The sequence below is a fragment of the Trachurus trachurus genome (assembly GCF_905171665.1).
Source record: "Trachurus trachurus genome assembly, chromosome: 24".
NCBI lineage: Eukaryota > Metazoa > Chordata > Actinopteri > Carangiformes > Carangidae > Trachurus > Trachurus trachurus.
In genome coordinates, this window is record NC_139910.1 from 28,773,431 (window position 1) to 28,801,414 (window position 27,984).

The 27,984-nt window shown below is 41.7% G+C and overlaps 1 protein-coding gene across 1 annotated transcript in view; it reads left to right on the plus strand.

Moving 5' to 3' along the window:
- The window catches only part of enah (ENAH actin regulator), a 126,280-nt gene that overhangs the window by 13,668 nt on the left and 84,628 nt on the right, over nt 1–27,984 (plus strand). Inside the window, exons 2-3 of the mRNA XM_084001158.1 lie at nt 18,347–18,512; nt 27,294–27,471. Of these exons, the coding sequence (XP_083857284.1) occupies nt 18,347–18,512; nt 27,294–27,471 (344 nt within the window). The remainder of the gene's footprint in view (nt 1–18,346; nt 18,513–27,293; nt 27,472–27,984) is intronic.

Below are 27,984 nucleotides of genomic sequence, written 5' to 3' on the forward strand. Positions count from 1 at the left end.
ATTTGAAGAAGCAGCTGCTGTGGAGCTGAGTCAGTCCCTCTGCAGCTTACAGGATATACCAGATATATATCATTGTATGAGACATAGTCAGTGTTGGGTGAAGTACATGTCATTAAACTAGCAGTTGAACTACTTGTTGCAGTATCTCGCTGGTGGTTCACTTTCATTTACATTGTGTATAATAGTAATTCATGGAATGAAATGACTGACTGTGACTGTGCAAGAAGACACTTTTTGCTAGCTGAGTGCTATTTTGGCTCCTGGCTAATGACATTTGGGTTGTTTTTAGTTGTAGTAAGCATCACATGTGTGTCAGTGTCATCAGTAGAGTGAGTGTATGTGTGAGTATAGCTGACTAAACTAGACACTTTACTAGAAAAGCTGTTGTGCCTTCAAGTATGCTTCCTCTGCACCACACACAGGCTGCATGAAAATAATCTGTGATTGATGTTGATTTTAGTTTTAGTGCACACGACCTAGAAATGACATTAATATTCAGTTAAACTGCTGCGGCCCAAAGGTTTTGCAGGAAACAGATATCATTGTGATTGTGTTTCAGTTTGTGAAATGTTGTTGGTTTACTTATCTGGCAAATCAGTGAGATGTGTACAGTCAACATGTTTGTTTTGACAAAAAACAACAACAACGAAAAAAACTTGCAGATCTTGCAGTATGAACTTTTTATGACTACAACCTTATTTAACTTGTTTGTGGTTGTGTTGAGACCCTCTTGTTAAGGCTTGAGAAAGATTACTGCTGTATTTTTACAACCTTAACCAAAAGTGCCATTGTAGTTTAGTTGTATTTAAACTTATTTTCTTTGCTTGAGAAAGAAAAGAACTTCACGCACCAAATAGATTTAGATTTACATATTTACATTTAATTCAGAAAGAACAAGAATGATATTGTTGACATGATCTTTTATTTCTAATCCTGTTTCACAAAAGTAAAAGCCAGCAAGCATCATCACATCTGAGTCACTCTGACCCAGCTGCATTTATGACAAAAATAAAACAGCACTTCTATTTATTTCAAACAGTGACAGTACCGTCATGGACAGTCAATCAGAAACAACTAAATATTAGCTCATCCCCACTTTATTGAAAACCAGATTTTTAGAGGTTGTGTTGGATTCATTTCCACAGCAGAAGCTCTGGTTTGGGTTATTGGCGGTTTCGTATCTAGCTGTAAGCTTTCTGGAGACTGGCTGTAAGACGAGGATTTTCCTGTTTGCGTTGACTCTCCTTTTGGATTTTCCCTCTTACGCCTGATGTGTCTGTTTCCCCGAGGGTTTGGTTAGGATTCCACCAACGACTTCTGCGTTTACCAGATGTAACATAATGTTAAACAAGGAGAAGCTGCTTAATTATTGATGCTGTTTGCTAAAATGTCATGAAACATCTTCCTTATAAGCTCAGTGGTCCACATGCTATGTTCACTTGAAGGCAAGGCAAGGCAAGGCAATTTTATTTGTATAGCCCGTTTTTTACAAACAGTTTGTCTCAAAGGGCTTTACATGGCATCATAACAACATCCTCTGTCCTTAGACCCTCACATCCACTGAGGAAAAACTCCACGGAAAACCCTTTTAACAGGGAAAACCAGGAGAAAGCTCAGGGTGAGCAACAGAGGAGGGATCCCTCACCCAGGACGGACAGACGTGCAATAGATGTTGTTACAGACAAGACAAATGCTGGCATTTAGTCAAGGGAATGAAGCAAACTAATTATACTCAGTGTATCTCAGTGGCCCTAATGGATCAATAGATTGATTGTCCGTTAGCTAAATAACCTTTGCCCAAACTTGGCGAGGTCCAGGCTCCTGGGTTGATGGCCTGTAGCTGACCTCTGACCTTGCAAGAGACAATAACTACGGTTACCTCGATGCATCAGTCTTCTATTACACAAGTGGATACATTTCCTAGAAGGTGCAGTAGATGATGAAATATTGATTGAACACAAGGTGGGGGGTTGCCAATTTGAAATGCAAAATTAGATTTGTTAGAGCTGTTATCAAACCTTGTCTGACGTTTGGCTGTTGTCCATTTCTACCAGTTTTTCTTAGGTGAGGAGGAAGAAAGAGGAAGGAACATTTTACCCCCGTCTCTTTTCTTTCTACAGGTTAAATAGACATGTACTAAATAGGGTTGATGCTCTGAGTAATTTTGTCTCAGCAAAGCACTTATTGAAGGTACAACTGAAAACTGGAAAGCTGTGTTGAAACATTAGGGAAGGTCAATAGAAAATAATGTGATGTTGTAGTTGTGTTGTGTTGCCATAGAGATTCTACATTGAAAAAAACAATCCAACTTAAACAGGAAATCCAATCAAAATCCCATGTTTCAACAGTCACCCTGTAGTCCCTTTCATTAAGTCAGAGCTTGATGGATAAGGTGAGCTTAGCTGGTTATTCTGGTCTGCCTGTCAGTCCTGGGCCTAGACTAATGAAAACTAGTGCTGTGTGTGTGCTATAGTGGCAGAGGGTGTCACGCATTGGAGTGAGATGTGAACGATGGCCAACATTTTGCGGTGGCACCCAGATCAAAAACAGTGCTGCAAATACACACACACTTTAGAATCTGCAGAGGTTTCCTCCCATGTCTGAGTTTACATGTAAGCACAAGCAGCTCAGGCTACATTGTAAAAACTCATTAGTGCTAAGATGTTCATTTATTCCCTCTGAAGAAATAAGAGCCTTTGTTTAGTGATTAAAAATGCTGATCAAACCACGTTGGATTAAAAGCAAGTAAAAGCAACAGTTCTCTGTGATTCACCATGAAAACTGTTGGGTATAAAAATCACAATTAAAAAAACAAAGGATAACAACATGAGAAATCCATGAGAACAAGCATTTTCGCAAACAAACATTTTAAAAGCTGTAATTTCAAGACTTTGTTCAGAGTAAAAACACTATATGTGATTGGTTTATGCCATATAAAAACATTGAACTTAACATGTGATCAATTAATCAATTTATATGCGCTGTATTGATATACGTTAATGATATGACTTGGAAATGGAATTGGATCATCAGATTTGTTTTTGGTACACGTAATGTTAGCATGAGCTCTGGTTACTTAATGGTCTTTCTTGCCAAAAGCCATCTTTGTGTTCACAATACAAGAGTTATATAGGCGCTATAATACACCACCTCAGAAGCAGACATCTTGAGGTCAGAGAGGAAGCTACAGTGACTCGCTATCGGAAAATGACTCGGCTGGAGGTAGAACTAGCATGCTAACTTCAGTAAAAGAGGAGAATAAAAAGTGAGAAAAGTAGAAGCAAAACATGGCATTTTTGAGTAAACAAATTAAGTTTGATGCTGTAAATAATTGAATAAAATAAAGATAATTAAACAGTGCTATTGCTAATGTTAGCTATGTAGCCTAAACATAACCACACCTACCAATAGTGTAGTTACGTTAAAGTTGATAATACTTAATGTTACTGTGAGTTCAATGACATTCAACTTTAACCTTCACCCACGTCATGTAAAACTGCTAATTGATTTTTAGTGTTTTATATAGCATTAATCTATAAGTTTAGAGTCATTGTTGATATCTGTAATTTAAAATATGGTCTCCTATAAAGAGGAAGTTTCCCTGACATACACCAGGTTCCCACAAGCCACCTATGGCTGCCCGAAAGGGACAAACGCCCCATTCACAGGTGAATATCTGGCATCTTAACAGAATTTCACTGGTATTTTATGAACTTTTAGGGGCCATTTTTGCCCCAGTCCACTGTTGTGTTCTGACTGTGCTTGAAACAAGTGAACACTGTTCATCTCAAGGCTTCAATTGTTGGTTTCCATGGTTACGTACGAGGAGTGAAAGCTGATTGCCGCTCGGTCCGGTCCAGACCTGCTCTGCTGTCAATGTGTCCCCTGTCTCCTGTGTGAATGGAAACGTGACTGGACTCTTTTTAAAATGTGCCAAGCTCCCAGTTAACACACAGCCTTCTCTCCGAACCCTCAGCAACCTGCAGTACACTACTGTGGTGTGTGTGTGTGGTGTGTATACATCGTTAACAGGATCAGTGACCCAACACATGCAAATATGCACACGTCCCCGAGAGAGAACAGAGTGTGGAGTGTGTTGGCGTCCTGTAGCTGTCGAGTGTTAGAGTTGTGAAAAAGACGCCTGTAGATATGAACCTTTGCTAAGGTGGATGTTTTCATAACAGTCATTATTTTGTCATTTATTTTTGATATGAGGTCTTTTACTTTTATACAGTATACTTCCACATTTTCATTTCCCAGAGCCTCCTCAGTTTCAGACTTCTTGCTTCGCCAGTAGTGGTCCTAGACTCTATGTGAGCCCTGGGCAAAGAAGCCCATCAAAGGGGGGCCATCAGGGGCCCCTGGTTGTCTGGTTTGGCCCCCTGAAGATGTGTCTCCTTTTTCTCTCACAGAAGTGTTGCCTTATCATGGTAACCTTTTGTTTTTCTTTTTTTAGTTGAAATTAGCTCCACTTGGTCCACTGTATGTCCTTTATCTAGGGGTGTAACGATACATGTATTTGTATTGAACCGATTCGGTACGGGGCGTTCGGTTCGGTACAGCGTTGTGTGTGTTTACAGTCCGCCTGCAGCTACATGTGCAGCCCGTTTCGTGGCTATCGCTAATGCTACCGCTAGCGAGAAAACAGAGGCTTGAAGACCCTTCCTGCTTGTAGGAGGAGTGGAGGTGGGGGCTGTGGCTCCTATCTCCTCTCTGTCCGTCTGCCTGTCCCTTTGTCCCTCTGTCCGTCTCTCTCTGTGTCTGTGTTGCGCACGGCTCCAGCAGCTGTGGATCTGCTGCAGATGCGCCAAGAGCAGGCGCATGTCGCTGCTGTGTTGACACTACGCACTGTGCCGTCGTGATGATCCGCGTTATTCATTCATTTATTTATTTATTTGCGGCCGAACGGTTGCATCGTCAGGCAGCCGTTGTGGCATTTGCCCACATTGCCTTTTGATCAGTCCGTCACTGGCTTGAACTGTTGGTGCTGCACTTTACATGTAAAAAAAAAAAAAAAAAAAAAAGTTGTGTGAGAAGTTTTTTTTTAAATCATATTTTATATGTTTTGTTTATTTGTGAATATTTTATTCATTGTAAGGCTTATTTTATATGTTTCGTTAATTTGAGAATAATTTATTGAACTTATTAGGCAGCACTTTAAAACAGCCTATTATATTTTTTTCATATTTTGTATAATAGTTTAGTTTAGTTTAATAAGTGTATTTGTATCAGGGACAATGTACCTACAACATAACATTAGTAGGTGAGTAAAATAATTACATTTGACTAAAACATGTAAATTTGGTTTAGAAAAATTTCTAATAAACAACAAGCAAGTTTATGTTTTGCATTTGGTTCTCTTACTGTACCGAAAATGAACCGAACCGAGACCTCAAAACCGAGGTACGTATCGAACCGTGATTTTTGTGTCTCGTTACACCCCTACTTACCATAAGTCAACGGTGAGAGCGTGGCCAAGTGGCTCTCACAGTGATTCTCCGGTTTGTTTGTGACCCACTTCTAACCCATTTGACATATTGTGCCATTTTATTTAATGAAAGGTCAGACGGGCTTGTTGAGGGGATTCCCACCCTGCTCTCCAGGGGGTGATAACAAAGGTGCTTATTACCATGGTGTTGAAAAGGGCAGAGTCATTAAAGGCAAGAGAGGGTGGGGGAGGAGGGGGGGGGGGGGGGGGCAGACCTGTGGATCCGGCCTCTGGGGATCTGTGTTTGAGAAAAAGAAACCGTTAGCTGACTAACGGTTTCTGTGGCCGACTTGCTCAAAGCCTAATTAAATCCAAGAGGATTCTGGGTATGGGATCTGACGACTCATTAAAGAAGCCTGGAGCTTGAGTAGGCCGGTCGATGGTCCAGGTAATTACTGGGCAATCATGTCTATACCATAATGACCTGCATTAGGTGACTGGGAAACAATCAGGGAACAAAGCTGCTATTGTTTTTCTAGCAGCTGTTGAATGTTAAACATACAAATATTTAAATGTAAATAAAAGAGGGTTCAGCTGTGAGAGATACTAACAGTATTATTTGTCTGATTTCTTTTGCCATATTTCTCACCATATGAGCATTTTTATTGTGTTGAATTAAAGTTATATCAGAGTTTTCTGCAAACTGCTGATTTCCCACATCACTCTGTCTTCTCATTACATGCTTTAGTTGCATCTCCACCATCTCCATTGCATTTCCGTCCTAAGCAGGACGACTGACATTGGAAAAGCTGCGGCAGCATATTAATCTTCTCTGTTGCTCGTGCACATCAGCCGTCCTTGTTGATACCTGCAGCTGATAATGTAAATTGAAGCACAGACCCAGAATAAATCATTTTAGCTCATTATCTACAGTTTTGATGTATTACCTTGCTCTCAGCATCCTCTGAGCTCACATCGGGCAGATTTATCGTTAGCTAATCAGGCCTGTGTTTGGCTGGTAAAGTTAAATTGATATTTGCACTCAAACATCAGAAGGAATCATCTCTCTGGAGAGGATCTCTGGCAATGACGGTGATGATCATGTGTTTAACCAGGTGTGAATTCATCCATGTTGCTCAGCCTGATTTATCCCCTGATCAGTATTTCCACCATGGATCAATCTTCTGCTTATTTTACATTTTTGAATAGTTTTCCTCATAAAATGTCAGTAAACAGTGAAAACTCTTCTATATAAACATCCCATAGCTCAAAGTTATGTTGCTGCCATGCAGTCTGAGGACATGTCAGTTGACATGTATAACAGAATTCATTCTAATTGATTTTGGCTTAAAATGACACACACAGACTTTCATATGGTTGCAAATGAATTATCTGGTGTTTGATCAGTTGATTAGTTATTACAGCAGCAGAAGCATCCCAGGTTGTTACTGTTTCTGTTTCTGTGTGTGTGTGTGTGTGTGTGTGTGTGTGTGTGTGTGTGTGTGTGTGTGTGTGTGTGTGTGTGTGTGTGTGTGTGTGTGTGTGTGTGTGTGTGTGTGTGTGTGTGTGTGTGTGTGTGTGTTTTTTTCCTCACACTTCCATCATGTTGCTGTGCTGCCCTTTGAGATGCTGACTGATAACACACTGTTTCTAAATATGAGACGAGTGTAACTCTGTTGCATCCTGCTGATGTTATTGGCCAGATGTTGACCTTTACTCACAGAGGCATTGCTCAAAGTGGTGTGTGTGTGTGTGTCTACCTGCCACACACACTGACACACACACACTTACTCTCACATTGTGGTTCTATATAATGAGTGGTGGCCTATGTCTCGCTCCTCTCCTGCTCTGTCTCCATCTCTCTCTCCATCTGGTGGAGTGGATGACTCATGTTTGTGAGCTGTGGGTATTTTCTCATGGCTCCGACACATCGTGTGTGTGTGTGTGTGTGTGTGTGTGTGTGTGTGTGTGTGTGTGTGTGTGTGTGTGTGTGTGTGTGTGTGTGTGTGTGTGTGTGTGTGTGTGTGTGTGTGTGTGTGTGTGTGTGTGTGTAAAGTAGCAGACAGCTGTTGGTTGGTGAATGGACAGCAGACAGGTACATGTATGCACATCTGTACACATGTGGATTCCTGGTTTTTCCCGCCCTCGCTCTGGTTTTAGCAGCGTGCAGACCTTCGCCCACGTACGAGGCTGTGTTGCCAGGGTGACGACTCTGTTCGCGGTGCCTATAAAAAGGCAGTGGAGGTTGCAGAGGGGAGGTGATGGGGACTCCTGTGTTGCATTGTGGGAGTGTGCCAGCGAGCAGCTGCTGTCTGCTGGCTCTCTGCAGTCGCCCTACAGCTCGCTTTTGTGGCTTGGACCATTCTGATCATTTGAATTAACTAGATGTTTTCTCCGAGGAAGTGGTGGCCACTTGTCATTGTAAAGACTTGATTTTCTGTGATACCAAACACTGGTACAATACCGTACAAGCTGTGGTAAAACAGGGACTTTCTCCCTCCCTGATCCGATCACTTCCATATGGGCTGGAAGCACTCGACATCTTCCCAACCACACCATAAGTGATGGCTGATTAATGAGAGACAGAGAGAAAGGGAATGAGAGGGGAGGCTGGAAGAGACAGATGAGGAAAAAATGGTTAGAGGAAAGCAGCGGGAGGATGGAAAATTGAAGACATGGTTTTGCAGAGCGAGGGGAAGAGGAGGATGCAGATGTTGCTGAGCTGTTCCCCAGAGCTCCTCCATCCTGTCTGAAGCCAGCTGCACTTCTCCCTCCACAAAGCCTCGGGTCTTCCCTCAGTCCCACCACACCGCTCTCTCTCTCTCTCTCTCTCTCTCTCTCTCTCTCTCTCTCTCTCTCTCGCTCTCTCTCTCTCTCTCTCTCTCTCTCTCTCTCTCTCTCTCTCTCTCTCTCTCTCTCTCTCTCTCTCTTCCCTCCTCCTTGTCCGTTGTTCACAGCAGGAGGGACTCCCTCTGGATTCCACACCACAGGCCTGGAGAAGCATCCTATAACATTTACATGGTTCTTCTTCCATGTTTTGTCTCAGCTGTGTAGGATTTATCATCCACCCCCAGCTTGGACAGATCTGACTCTGGCCTTTCAGAGTGGAGCCGTTTATTGTCAGATGGTTTAAAGCCAAAGAGAAAGACTGCAGAAAGCAGATCAATTCAGAGAGAGAGAGAGAGAGAGAGAGAGAGACCTCAGTTGTAAATCAGTTCACTAATTAATCTATTGTAATCACAGAGGCTAGTCTAAGTTGTGTGTGTTTGTGTGTGTGTGTAGAGACCTGTAACCAACCCTTTCTCCCAGAAATGGAGTTTCCATACAACTGATCAGTAATCAGATTTGTAGGTGACATAGCGGCTGACTGGAGTCTGTTAGTGTTAATTAATACAAACCTGCATTGATGAACATCCTGAGTCCTGACTGTGGTTTACAGGCAACACATTGAGGAAAGGTGAAGTCACTGTTAACCTTGTTTTCAATATTTCTCCAACTTGAACCAAGTGTAGTGAGAGACTAAACATGTAGGTAACACTCTATAATACTATTAAGCATTAGTTATGCATTAATAAATACTGAATTATTCATTTATAACACATTAATACTATGTAGTTTATAAACACAGTTAGTGCTTACTAATGAGGAGTAAAACATTGTTAACTGTTTATAAACTACATACTAATGAGTATTCATGAATGATGAATTCACTATTTAATGCTTAACTAATGCTTCAAAGTGTGTACTTACTATAAAGCGTTACCAAACATTTAAAAGGTAGTTGTCATGGAAATGTAGGTATAAGATCAAATAATTTAGCAAAAATCAAACTGGTCTGACGTTGTGTATCAATATTACAACCTAACATGTAAATGAACAACAAACCTCATTATGTTAACCCTTCCATCTGTCAGTGTTTATACACCAGACAACCTCTTTATGATGACAGAGACAGACTGAACAGTTCCCATCATGACCAGGCACTTGGCAACAGTGTTGAGGAAAAGCTTCTCCAAAAGAGGCAGAAACCTCCAGCAGAACCACACTCAAGCTGGGTGAGCATGGCCACGACCGGAGAACCTGCAGATAACAGCAGAACATGCAGGTTCAAGCCCAGGCCCCTCCCCCTGCGACCGCTGCACCACTGCACCACACTCCTTACATTGCCAGGAAACCTAATCTGGTTGTAATTATGTTTCATCCAAAACATATTTGCCGCTGCAGTGGAGTTGTATAGAAACATCATTTTTAGGAGACAGGGTTTGTTTTGTCAGTTTGCCTGTGTTGTGGGAAAAAAGAGGAAATAGAAGAAGTGAATAGGAGAATTAAAGCATAATAACAACCAGCTGAGTGAGCAGCAGTGATTACACAGGAAGCTAGCAGAGGAAATGTAGCGCTCTGTTCAGGCCAAAGAAACCTAAGAGTCCCATAAAATTACCGTCAGAACTGGAAAATGAATGAACGTGGTAAACAGACAAACACAAAGTGTGTGAGCAGATAGTTGTGTAGATTAGGGCGGGTGGTGCTCTCACACTGTGATCACAGGTCGCATCTCTGCATGCCGTCTTCAGCGTGCAATGGAAAGGAAGCTTTATGTAAACACAAACGCCGGAGCTCTCCTTTATTAATTATCCTGATCCAACAATTCATTTTGATATGGATTTATCTGGCAGACTATAGTGAAAAATTCCCATCATTCCTTGAACCCAGTGTGACTTCTTCAAACTGCTTGTTCCATCTGACCAATCGCCAAAAACACCGCAATATTCAGTTAATTATTATGGCAGAGAACGGCAGTAAAACAGCAGGTGGTTTTGGGCACAAGTGGTTGAAGCGGTGAGTTAATAAGCTTAATTGCTGCTGAGTAATCTGGCTGTTTTAAAGGGCCGTTCCAGCTAAGATGTGACTGTCCACTTTAAATGTCATGAAACATTCAGTGTTTTCGCTGCAGTCGTCGAGTTGTGGCAGCAGTTGACTCGACACACACACACGCGGCTCCTCTCTGACCTCACACTGCCTTTTACATAATGATCATTTCGCTGAGCAGCAGATGACCTGTGGGGGGGGGGGTTGGATGGGTATGGTGTTAAAGTATCAGACACCTCCCTCTAAAATCCATTCACAGCCATAACAAGACTGTTACAGTGGACATCCCGTCGGTCTGGTTCCCTCTGTACAGTCTGTACCAACGTCCAGTCAGTGACGTGTCTGTAGATTGTTTGGATATTTACTTATCAAAACAATAAGTTAGAAACTTATTTCAATGGTGTGTTTGTGTTTCTCCTGGGTTCAACTCTTTTGAATGGTTGTTTGTGAAACAAGTAGATTATTTTTATCAATAATCAATTAATGATATAAGAGAATTACTAAAATCCTATCAGAGAGAATGTCAGAGGTTTATACTGAACTATGACACATGTAAAGTCAGGAGGAGCTGAGTGACATCATCCTGTCTCACCTGGGTTTGTCACATTGAGCCAATGAGATTTCAGTTCCTGCTTTTTATTGCCAGTGGTTGTAGAAGGAGTTAAGTGTCGGAGCTGTCCGTCCGTCTGCCTCGTCTTCCTGCAGTCACAATGTCAGGAACATCTGGAGGGAATTTAATTCCATCTGGCACATATATCCACTTGGATTTGACGGCGAGGTAAGGAGAATTGGGTGGAAACACTTTCTGACTTAATCTCTCTTATGACTTATTTCAGTCGATACTTTCACTGATGTGTTTGTTCATGAGGGAAATACTTCATTACCTCAGGTCACATGACTCCGCCCAGTTGAATTAATGTCAGTCTGTGAAGCTAGTGGTGAACTGAGCCTCAATCCAAGCAGCTTTTATAGCTCATCTTTATTTCAGTATATTTATAATACAGAAAACTATAAGGGCAGTGTCGATAAATATAGAAATAAATGAATGGTCATTAATTATAATAAAGGTAAAGTTGGAATTGATTGTGGTATTGATTTGAAGTATCACTGAGCACCAGCCTAAAGTCTTGCCTCACCAAACATGTTTTCAGTCAAACATGTTTCGACAAAATCCTCTTGAAGCCTTTCTCAGAGTCGTCACATGTCTGACACATCTGGACAGATGCGGCTGTAAACTGCAACAAACCCGAGGTGATGATTCTGGTTTGGTTTGTTTCTATTTTTAGTTTCAGTCTTTGTGCTGGTTATGTAACTTTTTGGCCCATCAGCGATGAAATTAGTCACAATTTCCAGCCGTAGTAGTGATGTAAGGAGTGTGTGTCAGGGCTCCTCTCTATCTCTGTGGTCAGATGGCTCATTAATCAGCCAGGATATCAGTGACTTCAGCAGCTACAGGTCAGGAGAGGCCGCGTCAGCACCGCTCCTCTTCCACTCATTAGTCAGATTGTTTATTTCTCGCTGCCTCATCTCCTCTTCCTCCTCTTCCTCCCCCGCCTGCACCTCACTCCTCTGTTGCCCTCTGTGCACCGGCACCCAGCTCCCTCCATCCCACCTCTCACTCCATCCCACCTCTCACTCCATCCCACCTCTCACTCCATCCTGCCAGGTGATGACATCATGGCAGCAAAAGGCCCTTGAACCATTTCATTCCCCTTTGAAGTCAGAGCTGTTTTTAACTCGGAGCCTCATTAACATTAATGAAGGAAATGGAAATATTCTAATCTCATATCGCATTCTCTGCTACTGCAGATTTTTCCTCTGTGTGTGTGTGTGTATGTGTGTTAAGCTGTTTAATCATCTTGAAACTGAAGGAAAGAGTGTGTTGTGGGTGAACGTGTGTACGGCCACCAGGGGAACTCAAACTCCAGAGGATAAATCTGCAGTTGCCGGCGGTTACATGGAGAAACTGTGGAGTAGCTGAGCTAATTATAGAAATAGAATTTATGATTTAGTTAAAATATAGATTCACGCACGGACTCAGCTGCCTGAGCATGTGATGATTTACAGTGTGTATTCAGCTGACAGAGAAGTCTAAACTTCAGCACTGGGCTTAAGGTAATAAATAAATAGTAGTATGACTGGCTATAATGAGATATAACAGATGAATGGTTCCCATAAGTAAACATGACGAATAAATTAAAGTTGCAAGAAACCATTATTTTCTCTTAATTAGTTTCTCAATTAATAGTTTTCTCTATAAAACAAGCAACTCAAAGCAGCACACTCAGACTGAAGCAGCTAAAACCAGACAGGTTCAAATAGTTCTGCTTAAAAGACAACTTATCCATTAAAGCAGAAGTAAGTGGTCCGGTCCGGTCGTTTTCGCTAATGCTGCGTTCCAGGCAGGCTTTTGAAATCGTAAATTACAGCTTCAAGTCACAACTTACGACTTTGTAGCGTTCCAGGCAACCCACTCATGTTTTTCCGACCTGTTTTACCGGTGAAAGTCACTATAACGGCCACTCGTAACTTCTGACCGGTGAACTCGTACCAGATCGAACTGGTACGACTTCACGGTCGGAAAAATACGAGTTTCCTTGAACGCACCATAACAGTCCTCGTCCCTACGTCGCCACATTCACGGCGTTCCTTGGCTGCACACACAGCCCTGCATGCCGTTCTCTCTCCTCATTGGATAAAAACTGTAGGATACGATAAATGTTTTCTCCTCGGCTCAGAGCAGAGCAGAGGGACTGAGAGACCCGTGTTTCAGACCAAACACTCTATGTAAGTGATTGCTGTCGGAAGATATAACTATTTAAGACTTATATTAACACAAATATATCACTCACTTCTGCTTTAACAAAACAGTTGCTGACTCGTTTTCTGTTGAGCAAATAATTGATTATTGATTGATTATAAGCAAAGCTCTGGAATTTAGTGTACTAATAGGTGAGATATGAAAGATAACTGGTTGAAATATATCAAATTGGTCAATAAAAGTTGACATTAAAGGTCAAAGTAATAGACAAAGAGCTAAAAATAGGTACATGTTGAAGAAACTCTTTAAATGTCCACTTTTTCTAAGTCTCTCTTTCTGCAGGTCCATGTTGGTTTTAATTATGTCTCTCCAAACCCGTTCTTTTCACTTTGAGTCGATGAAAACTCTTGACATTTGAGTATTTTTGCTTCAGTTATCAGGAGATTAATTGATAAAAATATCGAGCCACTCAGCCTGTAGACCAGCCTCAGGAATGTAATATGATACTGGCTGAATCCTGAGTAAAGAAAATCTTTTAAGTGTATTTCCAGACCATGTCCAAAGGGGCTACAAGCATCTCAGGTCAAATTCTTTAAATCACTGCATCACGTCAAGAAATAGATTAGATCAGATCAGATTAGATCAACTTTATTGCCCCAAAGGAAATTAGTTCTGGGCTAAAAGTGGAGAATACAGCTGCACAAACAGTTTGACAGCACAGCACAACAGACGACCAAAACTGACACAACATTTAAGAATAATGAAATAATAAATAAAATATTTTTTCAAGGTGTAAACATTTGGTTTGGTATGTGTTGCACATAGACCCTCTTAAAAGGGTCTTAAAAAATAAAAATAAAAATAAGTATACAGAATATACTATATATATACTGTACATATAGCCTGACTGACATCCCTCCACTTCATATTTCTTTTATCTATCTTGATTTAACTTCAGCTGACTCCTCATTATGATGCTCAACTGAAACTCCAGAAACATTATATACAGTGATATAATCACAAAGAATTAAAATACAAAATACAAAGACATAATATTATACAAAATGTTATATAGATATTGTTGCTGCTTAGAGCCTTTATCATAAACGACTGTCCCTCAGTCTTAGAGATGTGAGGTTTAATCATTTGCCTGTAGAATGATGTAAAACTCCTCAGCCACAGCAGCACGTCATGAATTCATTCTCCCTCCTTCATAACGGGCTCCTGTGTGTGTCTCCACTCACACACACACACACACACACACACACACACACACACACACACACACACACACACACACACACACACACACACACACACACACACACACACACACACACACACACACACACAGCCAGGTGGATGTTGAGATGCTGCTGCTGAGGTGTTAACTCCCACTGCACCTCACTGATGAAAGTCAGTCAAACAAAGATCTGGAGATTCGCTGGTAATGTGAAGTTCATCAGCTGCTGCTGAGTGTGAACACAGTTCAGCCTCTGTTGTCAAAATGAGGCACATTAACACAAGTGTGAAAGTGTGTGTGAAAGCCTGATGCGAGAGGAGATGTGGATATGGATACGTGTGTGTGTGATTCCTTAAGTTTGCCACACACTTCCAGTACAAGCAGGCTGCACACACAAGAGATGAATGTTTCAGAGCTGTTTCAAGACGACTCTGTTTTTCTTCTCTTCTTATGGAAATGATTTCAACTCCAGTGTGACACACAAGCAGCTTTGGCACGTGCAGTAGACTGTTTCCTCTGGTGTGTGTGTGCGCACGTGTACATCACACTTGGTATTCAGCGTGTGAGTATTTTGCTCCTCAGTGTTTACCCTCCATTCTCATGCATTTCCATCCTTGAAACAGATACAAGGTGGGAGTCTCAGTCCTCCTCTCATCACTCCTCTACTCCTTTGGATCTTTTCTCTCCTTTTTTCCCACTCCTTCTTTTAATCTCCACTGGCAGTTTACTCCATTTATACCATCTCTGATGGTGGACCTCTTCTTCCCCTCCCTTGCTGCCTCTTTCCCTGTGTGTTCAGATTGTCAGAGCTGCAGAAAAATCATCATTCCGAGTTCTGCTTTTATCTATCTTTTTACCTGTTTCTCCCTCTGTCATTCTCTGCCAATTGGTAGTTTTTAGCAGAAGTCATGTGATGAATAATGGACTTGTTTCCCTCCCCTGCAGTCTGTCACTGCATTTCACACAGCAGACCCAGTGCTCACATCACATAGCGCACGTACAGTACAAACACACAGCCACACATTGATGGGATCAAGTCAAATGTGCAGCTCTTGTAGACTCTCCACTTATTATTCAGCTGAATTGATCTAATTGTCACAATGAAGGAGGAATGTGTCGGGGTGTGTGATGCTCAGTGTGCTTTTTGGTTCAGTCTGCATCACATGATGAACATGGAATTTGCCAAACTGGAGTAAAACAAATCTCCCTGCACAGCCACAGGACATCAGGTACTGCAACCAGCGCACACTGTTCGGAATAACAACACCTTTTGTGTGAATGTAGCTGCAGGCGGCCCCGGTTCGAGTCCCGCGTCGGACGGCCCTATACTGCATGTCATTCCCCCCATCTCTGCCTCCCATTTCCTGTCACACTCTCAACTGTCCTATCGAATAAAGGCATGAAAAGCCAAAAAATATACTTAAAAAAAAAAAAAAAAAAAAGCTTTTGGTTACATGACCCTTCAAAATCCCATTTTTATATTTCGGCATTCAAATCATGGACATTATAAGATCATCAATATCAATATCATTGCACAGTATACACAATACAAATGTTATCTCACCAAGAGCTGCAACAATTAATCCATTAATCGAACAGCAATAGATTATTAAATTAATCGTCAACTATTTTGATAATCTAATAATCGGTTTGAGTAGTTTTTTAAGAAAAGAAAAGTCCAAATTTTCTGATTTAAAGCCCCAGTATGTACGAATTCCCCCCATCTAGCGGTGCGGTTGCATATCTGTACGTATTCTTTATGTTGCATTCACGTGAAATCGGGCAGACGTCAGACAGACAACAGACGCTGCATGTACAGGGGTTAAAGTAATCCGTCGCCACGACGGATTTCCGTCAATTAGAAAAAATGAGGGGAGAAAAAAAAGTCTACACGTGTTTTTGTTGTGGTTTACTAAGGCTGCTCTCAACCAATAAAACTAGCCAGGACCGTATTAACCTAGTGGTTCTCAACGGGTAGGGGGGGGTGGCAGGCAGTGTGCATCTTCAGGTTTATGCATACTGTATGCTGAATCATTTATTGAAGAATCAAAGAAACAACACTTTTAGAACAAGGTTCCTTTATCAGGTTTAAAATACAAGGCAAAAATGATGACAATAATGCACACCGGACGAGGGAACGCTGGGGGGGGCTTGCATAAAAAATTTCAGTCAAAAGATTTTTTTTTGCTTTAACCCCTGCATGTAACAGGATAAACAAGCCTCTATGTAAACAAGTGGTCCGCCAGCACGAGGCAAAACAATACAGGCGTGACAATATGTTGTCATGGTGATATGACATGGTGGTGGTATTGTTTACCTGACCCACGTTTTATCGTCTTTCTCTGGTGGAGTAAAATGACATCCGGTTGGTTTGCCGACGGCCGTCTGCCTGACTGCACCTGAATGCAACACCAGTGCCTCCGTCCTTCCTCACACTACACAGTGGTGACAGTTTTAACAGGCGCTACCTGTTGCAGAGTTGCAGCTCTAATCTCACCATGAGGTGATGTTGGAGCCTATTTAGACCCTTTTATTCTTTTTGATTGTCACTGATAAAGCACATAAACATAATTTCTGAATGACATACCTTCACATGAACAGCATAACAACACACAAAATACTGTAGATTTCTATCTACAGTAAACACCACACAACAATAGAATAGAATACATGTTGGTCCACAACAAACACACTGCAAGAAAGATTGTCCGTCCAGCTGCTATGTGGGGTGAGCAGGCATCCAGTCTAGACACTTCACAGTGCTGCTCCTGGAGGTTTTCTTCTCCTGTCTCCTGTCTCACACTGATGATGTCATTAGGGTGATCAGATTGGACCAACATAGGTCATGGATTTTAATAGATGTGGACTGCTAAAAGGCAGTGACGGTGATGCAGCTGTCACTATAGGAAATATATACAATTACTGCTTCCCTCTTGAATTTGATCATATGTCTTGTCTTTATTGTTGTAGTGTCCCTTTAAACACACGGCACATGGCTGCTCCCTGTGCTAGTTGCTCAACTCTGTGTGAGATTGTTTTGATATTTACTTATCCAAGCAATAAGTTAGAAACTTGGGTAACACTTTACTTGAAGGTATCTTCATAAGAGTGACATGACACAGTTATGAACGTGTCATAAACATTATGTCAATGTCATAACGTTGTCATTAAGTGTCATTCGGTTAACCCTAACCCTAACCCTAACCCTACAAAAACCCAATGACACTTAATGACAGGGTTATGACACTGACATAATGTTTATGACATGTTCATGACAGTGTCATGTCACTCTTATGACGATACCTTCAAGTAAAGTGTAACCGAAACATGTTTCTCATGGGTTAAACTCTTCTGAATGAATTCTTCTGTGCGCTGCTACAAATGACTGAAGTGATGCTGATGTTGCACATGTTTCCCTCTGCTTGTCTCAGCTTCACTCTGCTTTGTTTTTCCTGTAAACAGGATTATTAGTGATGTTTGATGCAGGACTGTGGCAGCTTGTGAGGATTTTATTGATTTATCTGTGCTGCACTTTGGGTTTCTGGGAAGATGTTCAGACTGATAAACACACACACACACACAGCACTGATGACATTTAGTCTAAACACGAAGGGTAATACGACTGTGATGAGTTTAGTTTAGCTGACACCACGGTGCTGTGTTTAATAACAGAGGTTAACTCTGTGTTTAACCATGTCAGACACTGATTATCAGAGAAGAGGCAGACACACCAGAATATGTTGCAGTAGTGCTGTTGATTCTCTGCACCAGGGTCAAACTGTCCTGTAAAGATGATGCTGTGTTGTGTTAGTTAAAGCCTGAGATCTGATGATGTCAACACTGTTGCATCATCATCAGATCTATAACCACAGGTCATAACATCCTTCAGACTACAATGACTAAACAACATGTTTAAATTCAAATCTGAGGCTGTTTCCAGCTCACACTGCTGGCTTCACATGAGTTGCATCTGTAAACCGTCGCACACTTCTATGCTTTGTGTTAATGTGATGTATCATGATCTTCTCTCTGTGTCTGGTGTCCACAGTGAACAGAGCATCTGCCAGGCGCGAGCCGCTGTCATGGTGTATGACGATGCCAATAAGAAGTGGGTCCCAGCCGGTGGTTCCACCGGCTTCAGCAGAGTCCACATCTACCACCACACAGGCAACAACGCCTTCCGCGTGGTGGGACGCAAGATCCAGGACCATCAGGTCAGTGGTCAGATCAGTGCTGTTCTTTCAATGCATAAAGTCAGATTTATATAGGAAACATACACAACTACTGTACAACTACTGGACTTGATCACAGGAGAGGAAACAAGTCACAGGGGAGCAGCAAGATCTGTAAGCACTAACCCAAAACAGTGAATACAGATTATAATTTCATCATTATAATTTACTGACTTTAAATTGATACCCTGTCATTCAGCTTTAAAGCTCCATGGTGTTTTATTTGAAGTGTTGAATCATGAGACGATTTATTTGTGTTGAGAAGAGGAAAAAAAAGAAAAAAAAACATCTCAGTGTAGTTTTACATCTCCTCTCTCAAGCTTCTCTCTGCAGCTCTTGTAACAACAGGTCAGTGAGCCAATCAGAAGAGAGGAGGCTCTGAGCTGACTGTTTACTGGGTGATCAAATTAAAATGTAATAGATTTGAGGTAAATACTTAGAGAGTTTAAGTCATTGCAAGGATGGATGGTGTCCCAGGTGGGTGGGATTTGGGGCGTGGCTGTGAGCGGTGAATGCTTTGTGACATCACAAAGTCATAGAAGTCCTAATAGCTGGTTTTAATTCTTAGTTTCTGAATACAGGCTGTGGCTTTGACAGTTTCACAGCATTAACACAGAAGAAATGAAATTCTTATGAATGAATGTAATGAAGAAAAAAAACCAACTGGTGAAAATCTACCTTTATAATATATGGGCTGTTAAACAGCTCTTTAGTTACTGACCTGTGTTCTGTAATTGATTTACTGGTTCAATGGTCAATCGCAAATCCAAAAGGGTTAACCCACAGTAGAAACTAAAACTGCTGTCAAAATTATTGACAGGTCTTTTTTAAACCAAGAAATGCACAGTCTCAACATCCTTAACATCTTATTCTTGTTATGTAACGTAGCAAAGAGTTCATGGCCTCATTCCAGTGACCACCCATGTAGCAGACTGAACGTGGACGTGTTGAGTGTGACAGGTTTGGCAGCAGCATGTTCAGCACAGCAACCACAAAGTGGGCTTTAGGTTTATAGAGACTATTAGATCAGAGTCTGTTACCAAATATGGCGAATAAAAATACGTGAACATATGACTGCATGGCCAGAGAATCCTGTGGTAACAGCATGTAATGGCTGCAGCACATGCTACAGTACTAGCCACTTGGCAGCCTTTTCCAAACATGCATCAGATATGACAGTGTGGGCTGAGCGCTCTCAGGGTTGACAAAAGCCTTTGAATTATTGATATGAAATCTAATATTCACAGTTTAAAAGAATATAAAGTTAACCCTGTCGGTAAGTATGAGGGGCTACTTTATTTGGGGTCAGTGAGTTTATAAAATGCTCCAAGTCTTTGTCTAGTCTAGCGTAACTTTTGCATTTTCTTTTCAGCTGATTAGATGTTTTTAAAAATGAATGTGTTTTGTCACCAATTGCTCATTTAACCACACACACACAGTGTTTCCTCCTAAGCAGACTTCGGACTGGTGAAAAGATCATTAACACAGTCTTTTCAGGTAGAATCATTATGAATCATTCTTAATGGATATAATTGAAGTCATGACTTATGCAAAAGGTCTGTTGCCTGGACACAGAGCTTGTCACTTCATCTCAGTCCCAACTCTTGAGTTGAGTTAAAAGTAAAAGCTGATTTATACTTCTGCGTCAGGGCGACGGCATACCTCTGTGGAGCCCTCTGCAAACACCTATGCGCACCTGCAAAATATTGTAACACGTCCAGGTGATACAGACCACAAGCGCTGTGATTGGTTCGCTACGCATATCGTTATGGGGGTGAATTGCACAGCAATGCTTTGCTTTCCCTCGACGCAGAGCTTCGAAAGTTTGCACAATGGCGTCAACGCCGGCTTGGTTACGGAGCGTATAGCTCTGAGCAGCTCACAGCTCTGCTCCGCCGTTCTAAAAATAGCTTGCACCGACAATTAAAGGTAACAAACCTACTGCTATGACTATAGGGATTATGGCAATGGGCCAATTTGCCAAAATGTTGAACTATCCCTTTAAGCGTACAGTACATTGCTCCTTCTAATGACATGATTTGCATGACTCATGTGAAACTTAGATCATGTTAAAGTGTGATCACCCGTGATATAAGATCAACAGCTGTGACCCCTCAGCTCCTCTAAATCCTGTGGATGTCAGCACATCCCAGTCACCACTAAGCACACACACAACGAGCTTATATATGAACACACACACACATTCAGACAGACAGAGGCTGTAGGCGGACTAAACACCATGAAGGATGTAGAGGTGTAGATCAGATTCACTCCATCTCAAGAGGTCACAGTACTGGCTGAATTACTGTGGTTCCTGTGGTTGTGTATTCCTTGTCTGTCTGTTCAGGTACACGCTTGATGTGATGTGATGTTTGTGATTATTGTTTGTGTTTATTTGATGGGCTTTTAAAGCTTAATGTTGTGTACTGTATCACAAAGTGCCTCTCAGAGAACATTAAAGTTGTCTATGTCTCTGTCACGGGGGAGCAGCTCGGGGCGTTTCTCACTGGCTCTATGCCCAGGACAGTAAAAAGTCCTGAAGTGAGCGGTGGAGGCACCTTAAACACAGTCTGAGTGGATCATAAAGATCATAAAGTCACTTTTACGAGCAGCTAACAATGATCTTTACCACACTATCAGCTAGGGTTTTTGTGTTGAAGTACACTGAGGATCATCTTGGTGTTTTCTTCAGCTCCTGAGCCTGGGCCACACTGATACCTTTACACCCTGTTGCCATTTCTCTTCTTGTGCTACAAAGACATAAATCTCTGCTCAGCTTGGCAACGTGGCGTCACACTTTCCCATACCCTTCCCAAAACATTGAAGCTCCTATAAACTCAGCAGCACACCCTGCAGTGAGGTTGTGTTAATAATGCATTAGCTGGCTTCCGGTTGTGACATGTAGAGAGAGGACGCACACGCGAAGGCTCCCGGTTCACTTTTTCTTAACCTCCTTTTGCGGCGAGTTTTTGCACGGATTTCGACACAATTTTATCTGTTCAAGCCAGTTTAACTAATTTCGAAGAAATGAGCATGTCTAAACCCGCAAATGTCAAACCAGTGAACGTACAAACTCCGGCCACACGTGCTGCAAGCAAGCTAGCAACTTTTTCAGCTAGCAACACTCCGACAACAGCAAATGCTCCTGTGTCGCCCGGAAAACCTGCAGCTGCGGTGGTGGCTATGGACCAACTGTCTGCTGAATTTGCTAAACAGAGAACCTCACTCAAGGAAGATGTTTCCAGCCTGATTCAAGAGGCCATCAGACCAATACAAGATTCACTGGACTCGTTACAGTCAACAGTGACCTCATTCCAGAAACGCCTTGTCTCCGTGGAATCTGTAGCAGGTGACAACTTTGAACGGCTAACGGTAGCGGAGTCCGCCATCAAGACGCTCCAGAGCCAGAACCAGTCGCTGCTAGACCGGTGCGATGACCTCGAGAATCGCTCACGGAGATGTAACCTCCGTATATTGAACATTCCCGAAGGCAGTGAGGATGGTAAAGACCCCTTAAAGTTCATATCAGACGTTCTGATGGAAACGATGGGCCCCGAGGTTTTTTCTACACCGCCTGAACTGGAGAGAGCCCACCGCTCCCCGACCTCCAGAGCCAGCCAGAGATCATCTCCCCGCACGTTCCTGGTCTGCTTCTCCAGATTCCAACAGAAAGAAGCTGCACTACGCCGGGCCAGAAGCCACGAGCTCAAATACCAAGGTGCCACTATAAGGATCTATCAGGACGTCAGCGCAATACTGGCCAAAAAGAGAGCCGCGTTTAACGGCATCAAGCAAGCCTTGTATCAGAAGAACATCAGGTTCCGCCTGCTCTACCCGGCCCGGCTGCGAGTGATGCACGGAGATGACGTGCTCACTTTCGACTCGCCTGATGAAGCCCAGAAGTTCTTCGACCGGAGGTCCGGCAGAGAATAGGACGAGCCGCGGTTTGAACTGTACAGCCTGGCGATGATTAATCATCAGAGCCCGACGTGGTGTAAGTTCACCCTTTCAGCATACGATATCAACCTGCGGTCCGCGGACCCGAGGTATGGACATTCAGTGATGTTACTGCCGGACGATTCAATATTATGCCGAGTTATATCTTAAATTCCTCCTACTTTATTGCCTTTGAATATTGAGGTTATGTTCTCATTATGTGAACCCACTTGTTTGAGAGTAATTGTGCTGCTCAACCATCTCTTCTCTCTCTTTTTTTTTTTTTCTTTTTTTGCTGTTGTTTCCATCTTGGTGTTAAGAGATATCTTGTCACAGGAACTGGGAGCCTTCCTGGGCAGTGTGAAGTGTTGAGAAAGTGTGCTACCAGAAGTTTTTTGAAATAGTGTTTAGCCTGCAGCTTGCCTCAGAGGGAGCGACAAGTATAGGCATAGTTCTAGTTTTGTTTTTGTTTTTTGATAAGGTTAGGGGAAGGGACACCACCATATTTTTGCAACATATACTTGCCTTTATTCACATACTTGAATTGAACCAAACTGTGCACGCCACGTGTTGCTTTACCTTTTTATTACTTACTTCTCTCCTTTTATTTTATTTTATTTAGTTAAATATGGTGAATGGTATTGATACAAGGATGGCTGCTATACGATTTATTAGTTGGAATGTGAAGGGTTTAAATGGGCCTGTTAAAAGAGCAAGGATATCTAATCATCTTAAGTACTTAAAATGCGATATTGCATTTCTCCAGGAAACTCACCTGCTGGTAAAAGATCAAGTCAGACTTAGGAAAGGATGGGTGGGGAATGTATTTCACTCCAATCTCAATTCTAAAACATGTGGAACAGCCATATTGATTCATAAAAAAATTCAGTTTGACACAACCACTGTTATCTCAGATCCACAAGGACGATTTGTGATTGTTTCGGGGCTCCTCTACCATAAGCCTGTGGTTCTGGTAAATATATATGCCCCAAACTGGGATGACGATAAGTTTATTGCCAAAGTTATGTCATTAATTCCAGATCTGAATTCACAACAATTAATTTTTGGTGGAGATTTAAACTGTGTGATGAATCCAACACTTGACCGCTCCAATTCTAAATCTACAAATCTTTCCAAAAAAGCCAAGCTTTTATCTGTTTATATGGATCAGATAGGAAGTGTTGACCCCTGGCGGTTTTTATTTCCACAGACTAAGTCCTTCTCTTTTTTTTCGAATGTACACCACTCATATAGTAGAATTGACTATTTTTTTATTGATCAGAACCTTCTCCCCTTGGTCAAAAAAGTTGAATATTCATCTATTACGGAATCAGATCATGCCCCTGTACTTCTAGATCTTGCATTTCCTCTTTACCAATCAGAACACCCCCCCTGGAAATTAGACAGAAATCTCCTAGCAGATGAGAGCTTTTGTGAAATGATATCACAAAAAATTGATGACTTTATAATTTCTAACCAAAAAGACGACGTTTCCCCTTCTCTCCTGTGGGAAACACTAAAGGCTGTAATCAGGGGTGAAATTATATCGTATTCAGCTAAAATAAATAAGATGAAAAGAATTAAACAAGAGGAGCTAATTAAATCTATATCTAAGGTGGATGCACAGTACTCTATTTCTCCCTCCCCTGAGCTTTATAAAAGGAAGTTGGACCTCCAAACACAATACAATTTACTATCAACTGAAAAAACAGAACGTCTCCTATTAAAATCACGGGGGTATGTTTATGAGCATGGCGACAAAGCCAGCCGTTTATTGGCACACCAACTTAAATGCCGCTCAGCCTCTCAACAAATCCCACAAATACGAAAAGATGATGGTGAATTAACTGTTGACCCAGAAGAAATTAAAGAAACATTCACCAATTTTTACTCAAATCTGTATACATCAGAGATGACAAATGATTGCTCTGACATGGATCATTTTTTTTATAACCTCCAGGCTCCTTCTGTAACAACAGTTCATAGGACTGAAACTGAGCTTCCACTAAATCGTTTAGAAATCATTACTGCAATAAAGGCAATGCAAAATGGCAAGACTCCAGGCCCTGACGGGTATCCTATAGAGTTCTATAAAAAATTCTCTGACAAGCTAACGACAATTTTACTCAATATGTTTAACGATTCTTTGCTCCATGGGTCACTTCCACAGACATTGACTGAAGCATCAATTACTCTCCTCTTAAAGCCAGGTAAAGACAGCACAGAATGTGGCTCGTATCGTCCCATCTCCCTCCTGAACTGTGACGTGAAGATCTTGGCCAAAGCCCTTGCCCGACGCCTAGAAACCACTATGCACGATGTGATATCTGCTGACCAAACTGGTTTTATTTCTGGCCGTCATTCTTTTACAAATATCCGTCGACTCCTAAATGTTATCTACTCTCCTGCGTCCAGCGCGACGCCTGAGGTGGTCATCGCGCTGGACGCAGAAAAAGCATTTGATAGGGTGGAATGGGGATATTTATTTGCTTGTTTAAAGAAATTTGGATACGGCCCTAATTTTATTTCATGGATTAAACTTTTATATACCTCACCAAAAGCCTCTGTAATCACGAATGGTAAACGGTCACAATATTTTCAGCTGTCAAGGGGCACCCGTCAGGGCTGTCCAATCAGTCCGTTGTTATTTGCCTTAGCCATAGAGCCCTTATCTATTACACTTAAAACATTACCATCAATTATTGGGATTCATAGGGGGGGGAGAGAACACAGAGTATCTCTTTACGCGGATGATTTGTTAATGTATGTATCCGACCCTATCTCATGTGCTCCCCACATTATCCACACCCTGAGGAGTTTTGGCGCCTTCTCTGGGTACAAACTGAACTTCAGTAAAAGCGAATGTTACCCTGTTAATGATTTGGCTCTTCAAATACAGGATGGTATTCTACCATTTAAAACCTCTAAAAATGGCTTTAAATATTTAGGCATTAACATCACAAGAGACATGCAAAACCTTCACCAAGAGAATTTCTGTCCACTATTTGAGAAAGTCAAGTTGGACCTTAAGAAATGGAAACCACTTCATCTGTCCTTAGCAGGGAAAGTTAATTGTATAAAAATGAATGTGCTCCCCAAGTTTATCTACCTGTTTCAATGTATCCCACTTTATCTTCCTAAATCTTTCTTTAAATCTATTGATAAGGCTTTAATTTCATTTATATGGGACGGGAAAAAGCCTAGAATTCGGTTAGATCTGTTACAGAGGCCTAAAAACCAAGGTGGCTTAGCTCTCCCGAATTTTTGTTACTATTATTGGGCCTCAAATGCTCAAAAAATTATGTATTGGCTTCATACTTCTGATGCAGACTGGTGCCAATTTGAAGCTGCATCTTGCATCTCCACCTCTCTTAAAGCCCTAGTCACCTCCAGCCTACCCCTCTCTTTCTTACAATACACTAACAATCCTGTTGTCATAAATACCCTCAAAATATGGGATCAACTTAGACGAAACTTTGGGTTTAAAAACCTTCTTCATCTAAGTCCCATACACAATAACCACCTCTTTCCCCCAGCGAGGTTAGACTCTGAATTTATTATTTGGCAGAGACGAGGCATTCATAACTTTAAGGATATGTATATAGACTGTATTTTTGCCAGCTTTGATGACTTATCACACAAGTTTGGCCTCCCTCGGTCTAGCTTATTTCGATATTTCCAAGTCCGTCACTTCCTTCAACATCATGACCCCAACTTTCCATACATAACATCACCTTCTGGTCTAGATGATCTGCTAAAATCACAATTCAAGACTAAAGGACTTATCTCAAGAATTAGTGATTGTATAACCTCCTTTAAAAACACAACGCTGGCAAAGATTAGAGCAGATTGGGTGAATGAGCTGGGGGAAGACTTGGAAGAGGAGATATGGGAGAGCGCTCTGCTAAGAGTAAACGACAGTACCTCCTGTGCCAAATTAAACGTTATACAATTCAAAATTCTACATCGCACCCACTACTCCAAAGCAAGATTGGCTAAAATATACCCAAACACAGATGCAAGCTGCGACAGATGTCGAAATACTCCTGCTGATTTAACACATATGTTTTGGTCATGTCCAGCTCTGGCAACCTACTGGTATACCATCTTTAAAACGTTGTCAGAAGCATTGAGTATTGACCTTCAACCCAATGCAGTTATGGCCATATTTGGTACTACCGATAGGAGACATACAACATTAAAGAAAAGCCATAAAAACATAATTGCTTTTACGACACTACTTGCACGTAGAAGAATATTATTACATTGGAAATCAAAAAATCCACCCAAAGTGTCTGTGTGGTTTAGTGACCTGACACAATTCATACAATTAGAAAAGATAAAGTACACTCTCAGGGGGTCTAGGGACAAATTCTTTTCTGTCTGGAATCCGGTGTTAAAACATTTAAGTGAACTTAAAACTGTACCCACTTAATTGACCACTTAGCATCCATCTTGTAATTAAATCCTTGTTCGTATTTTGTGCACAGCTTCAGTGTTGGCGAACTCATGTTTGTGCTTTTTCTTTTACTTTTCTTATTATTATTATTATTTCTTTATTTTTTATTATTTTTATTATTATTAGTATTATTTATTTTCCTTCTTCTGGACTGGTGTCCCATCATGTTCGTGGGGAGGGGGGGTGGGGGTTATATATATGTATTTAAAAAAAGGGAGCATTGTGATACTTCTTTATGCTTTTCTATGTATACTATTGATGATGCTCAATAAAAAGAAAATTAAAAAAAAATAATGCATTAGCTACCAGTTATCAGCCAATCTAAAGGACATTTCCTCTCTCTCTGTCCCTGTTGTGGTCGTCACCAGGTGGTGATAAACTGTGCAATTCCCAAGGGTCTGAAGTACAATCAGGCCACGCAGACCTTCCACCAGTGGCGTGACTCCAGACAGGTCTACGGCCTCAACTTTGGCAGCAAGGAGGACGCCAACGTATTCGCCAGTGCCATGATGCACGCCCTGGAGGTGCTCAACTCCCAGGACTCCGGTAAGACACTCTCAGACTGTAGGAGTTTTCCTGTAGCACCTGAAGGCAGCGTCGGACTGTGGGCAATCTGGTCATGTGACTTGTCTTGTTGGGCTTGTTTATTAAAGGGATACTTCACCCAAAGTTGATAATTCACCAATCATCTACTCACCGTCATGCCAAGGAAGGGTTTGGAGGAGGAGAACTTTCAGAATCATCAAAGCTCTTCAGGAGTTCCAGGGGGGGTTCGGCTGGCAACAAGTTTTCATATAATGGCAGCGGATGGTGCTCACTTTTGAATCGTCCAAAACACACACTATGAAACATCCATTTACCTCCATACTGCTCGTCCTACTGACCCAAGTGTCCTGAAGCCGCCACATGAAAAAGTTGTTTGGTCTAAATGAATGTGATCTCTGTTTTTATCCTTGTTGTAGCAGCAGCTCCCAGTGGCTGTTGATGTTTGTGCGCATGCGCCAGATTTGCTGCGAGATGTTCTTCCGTGTTTACATCATACATCCAATGGTTTACAAT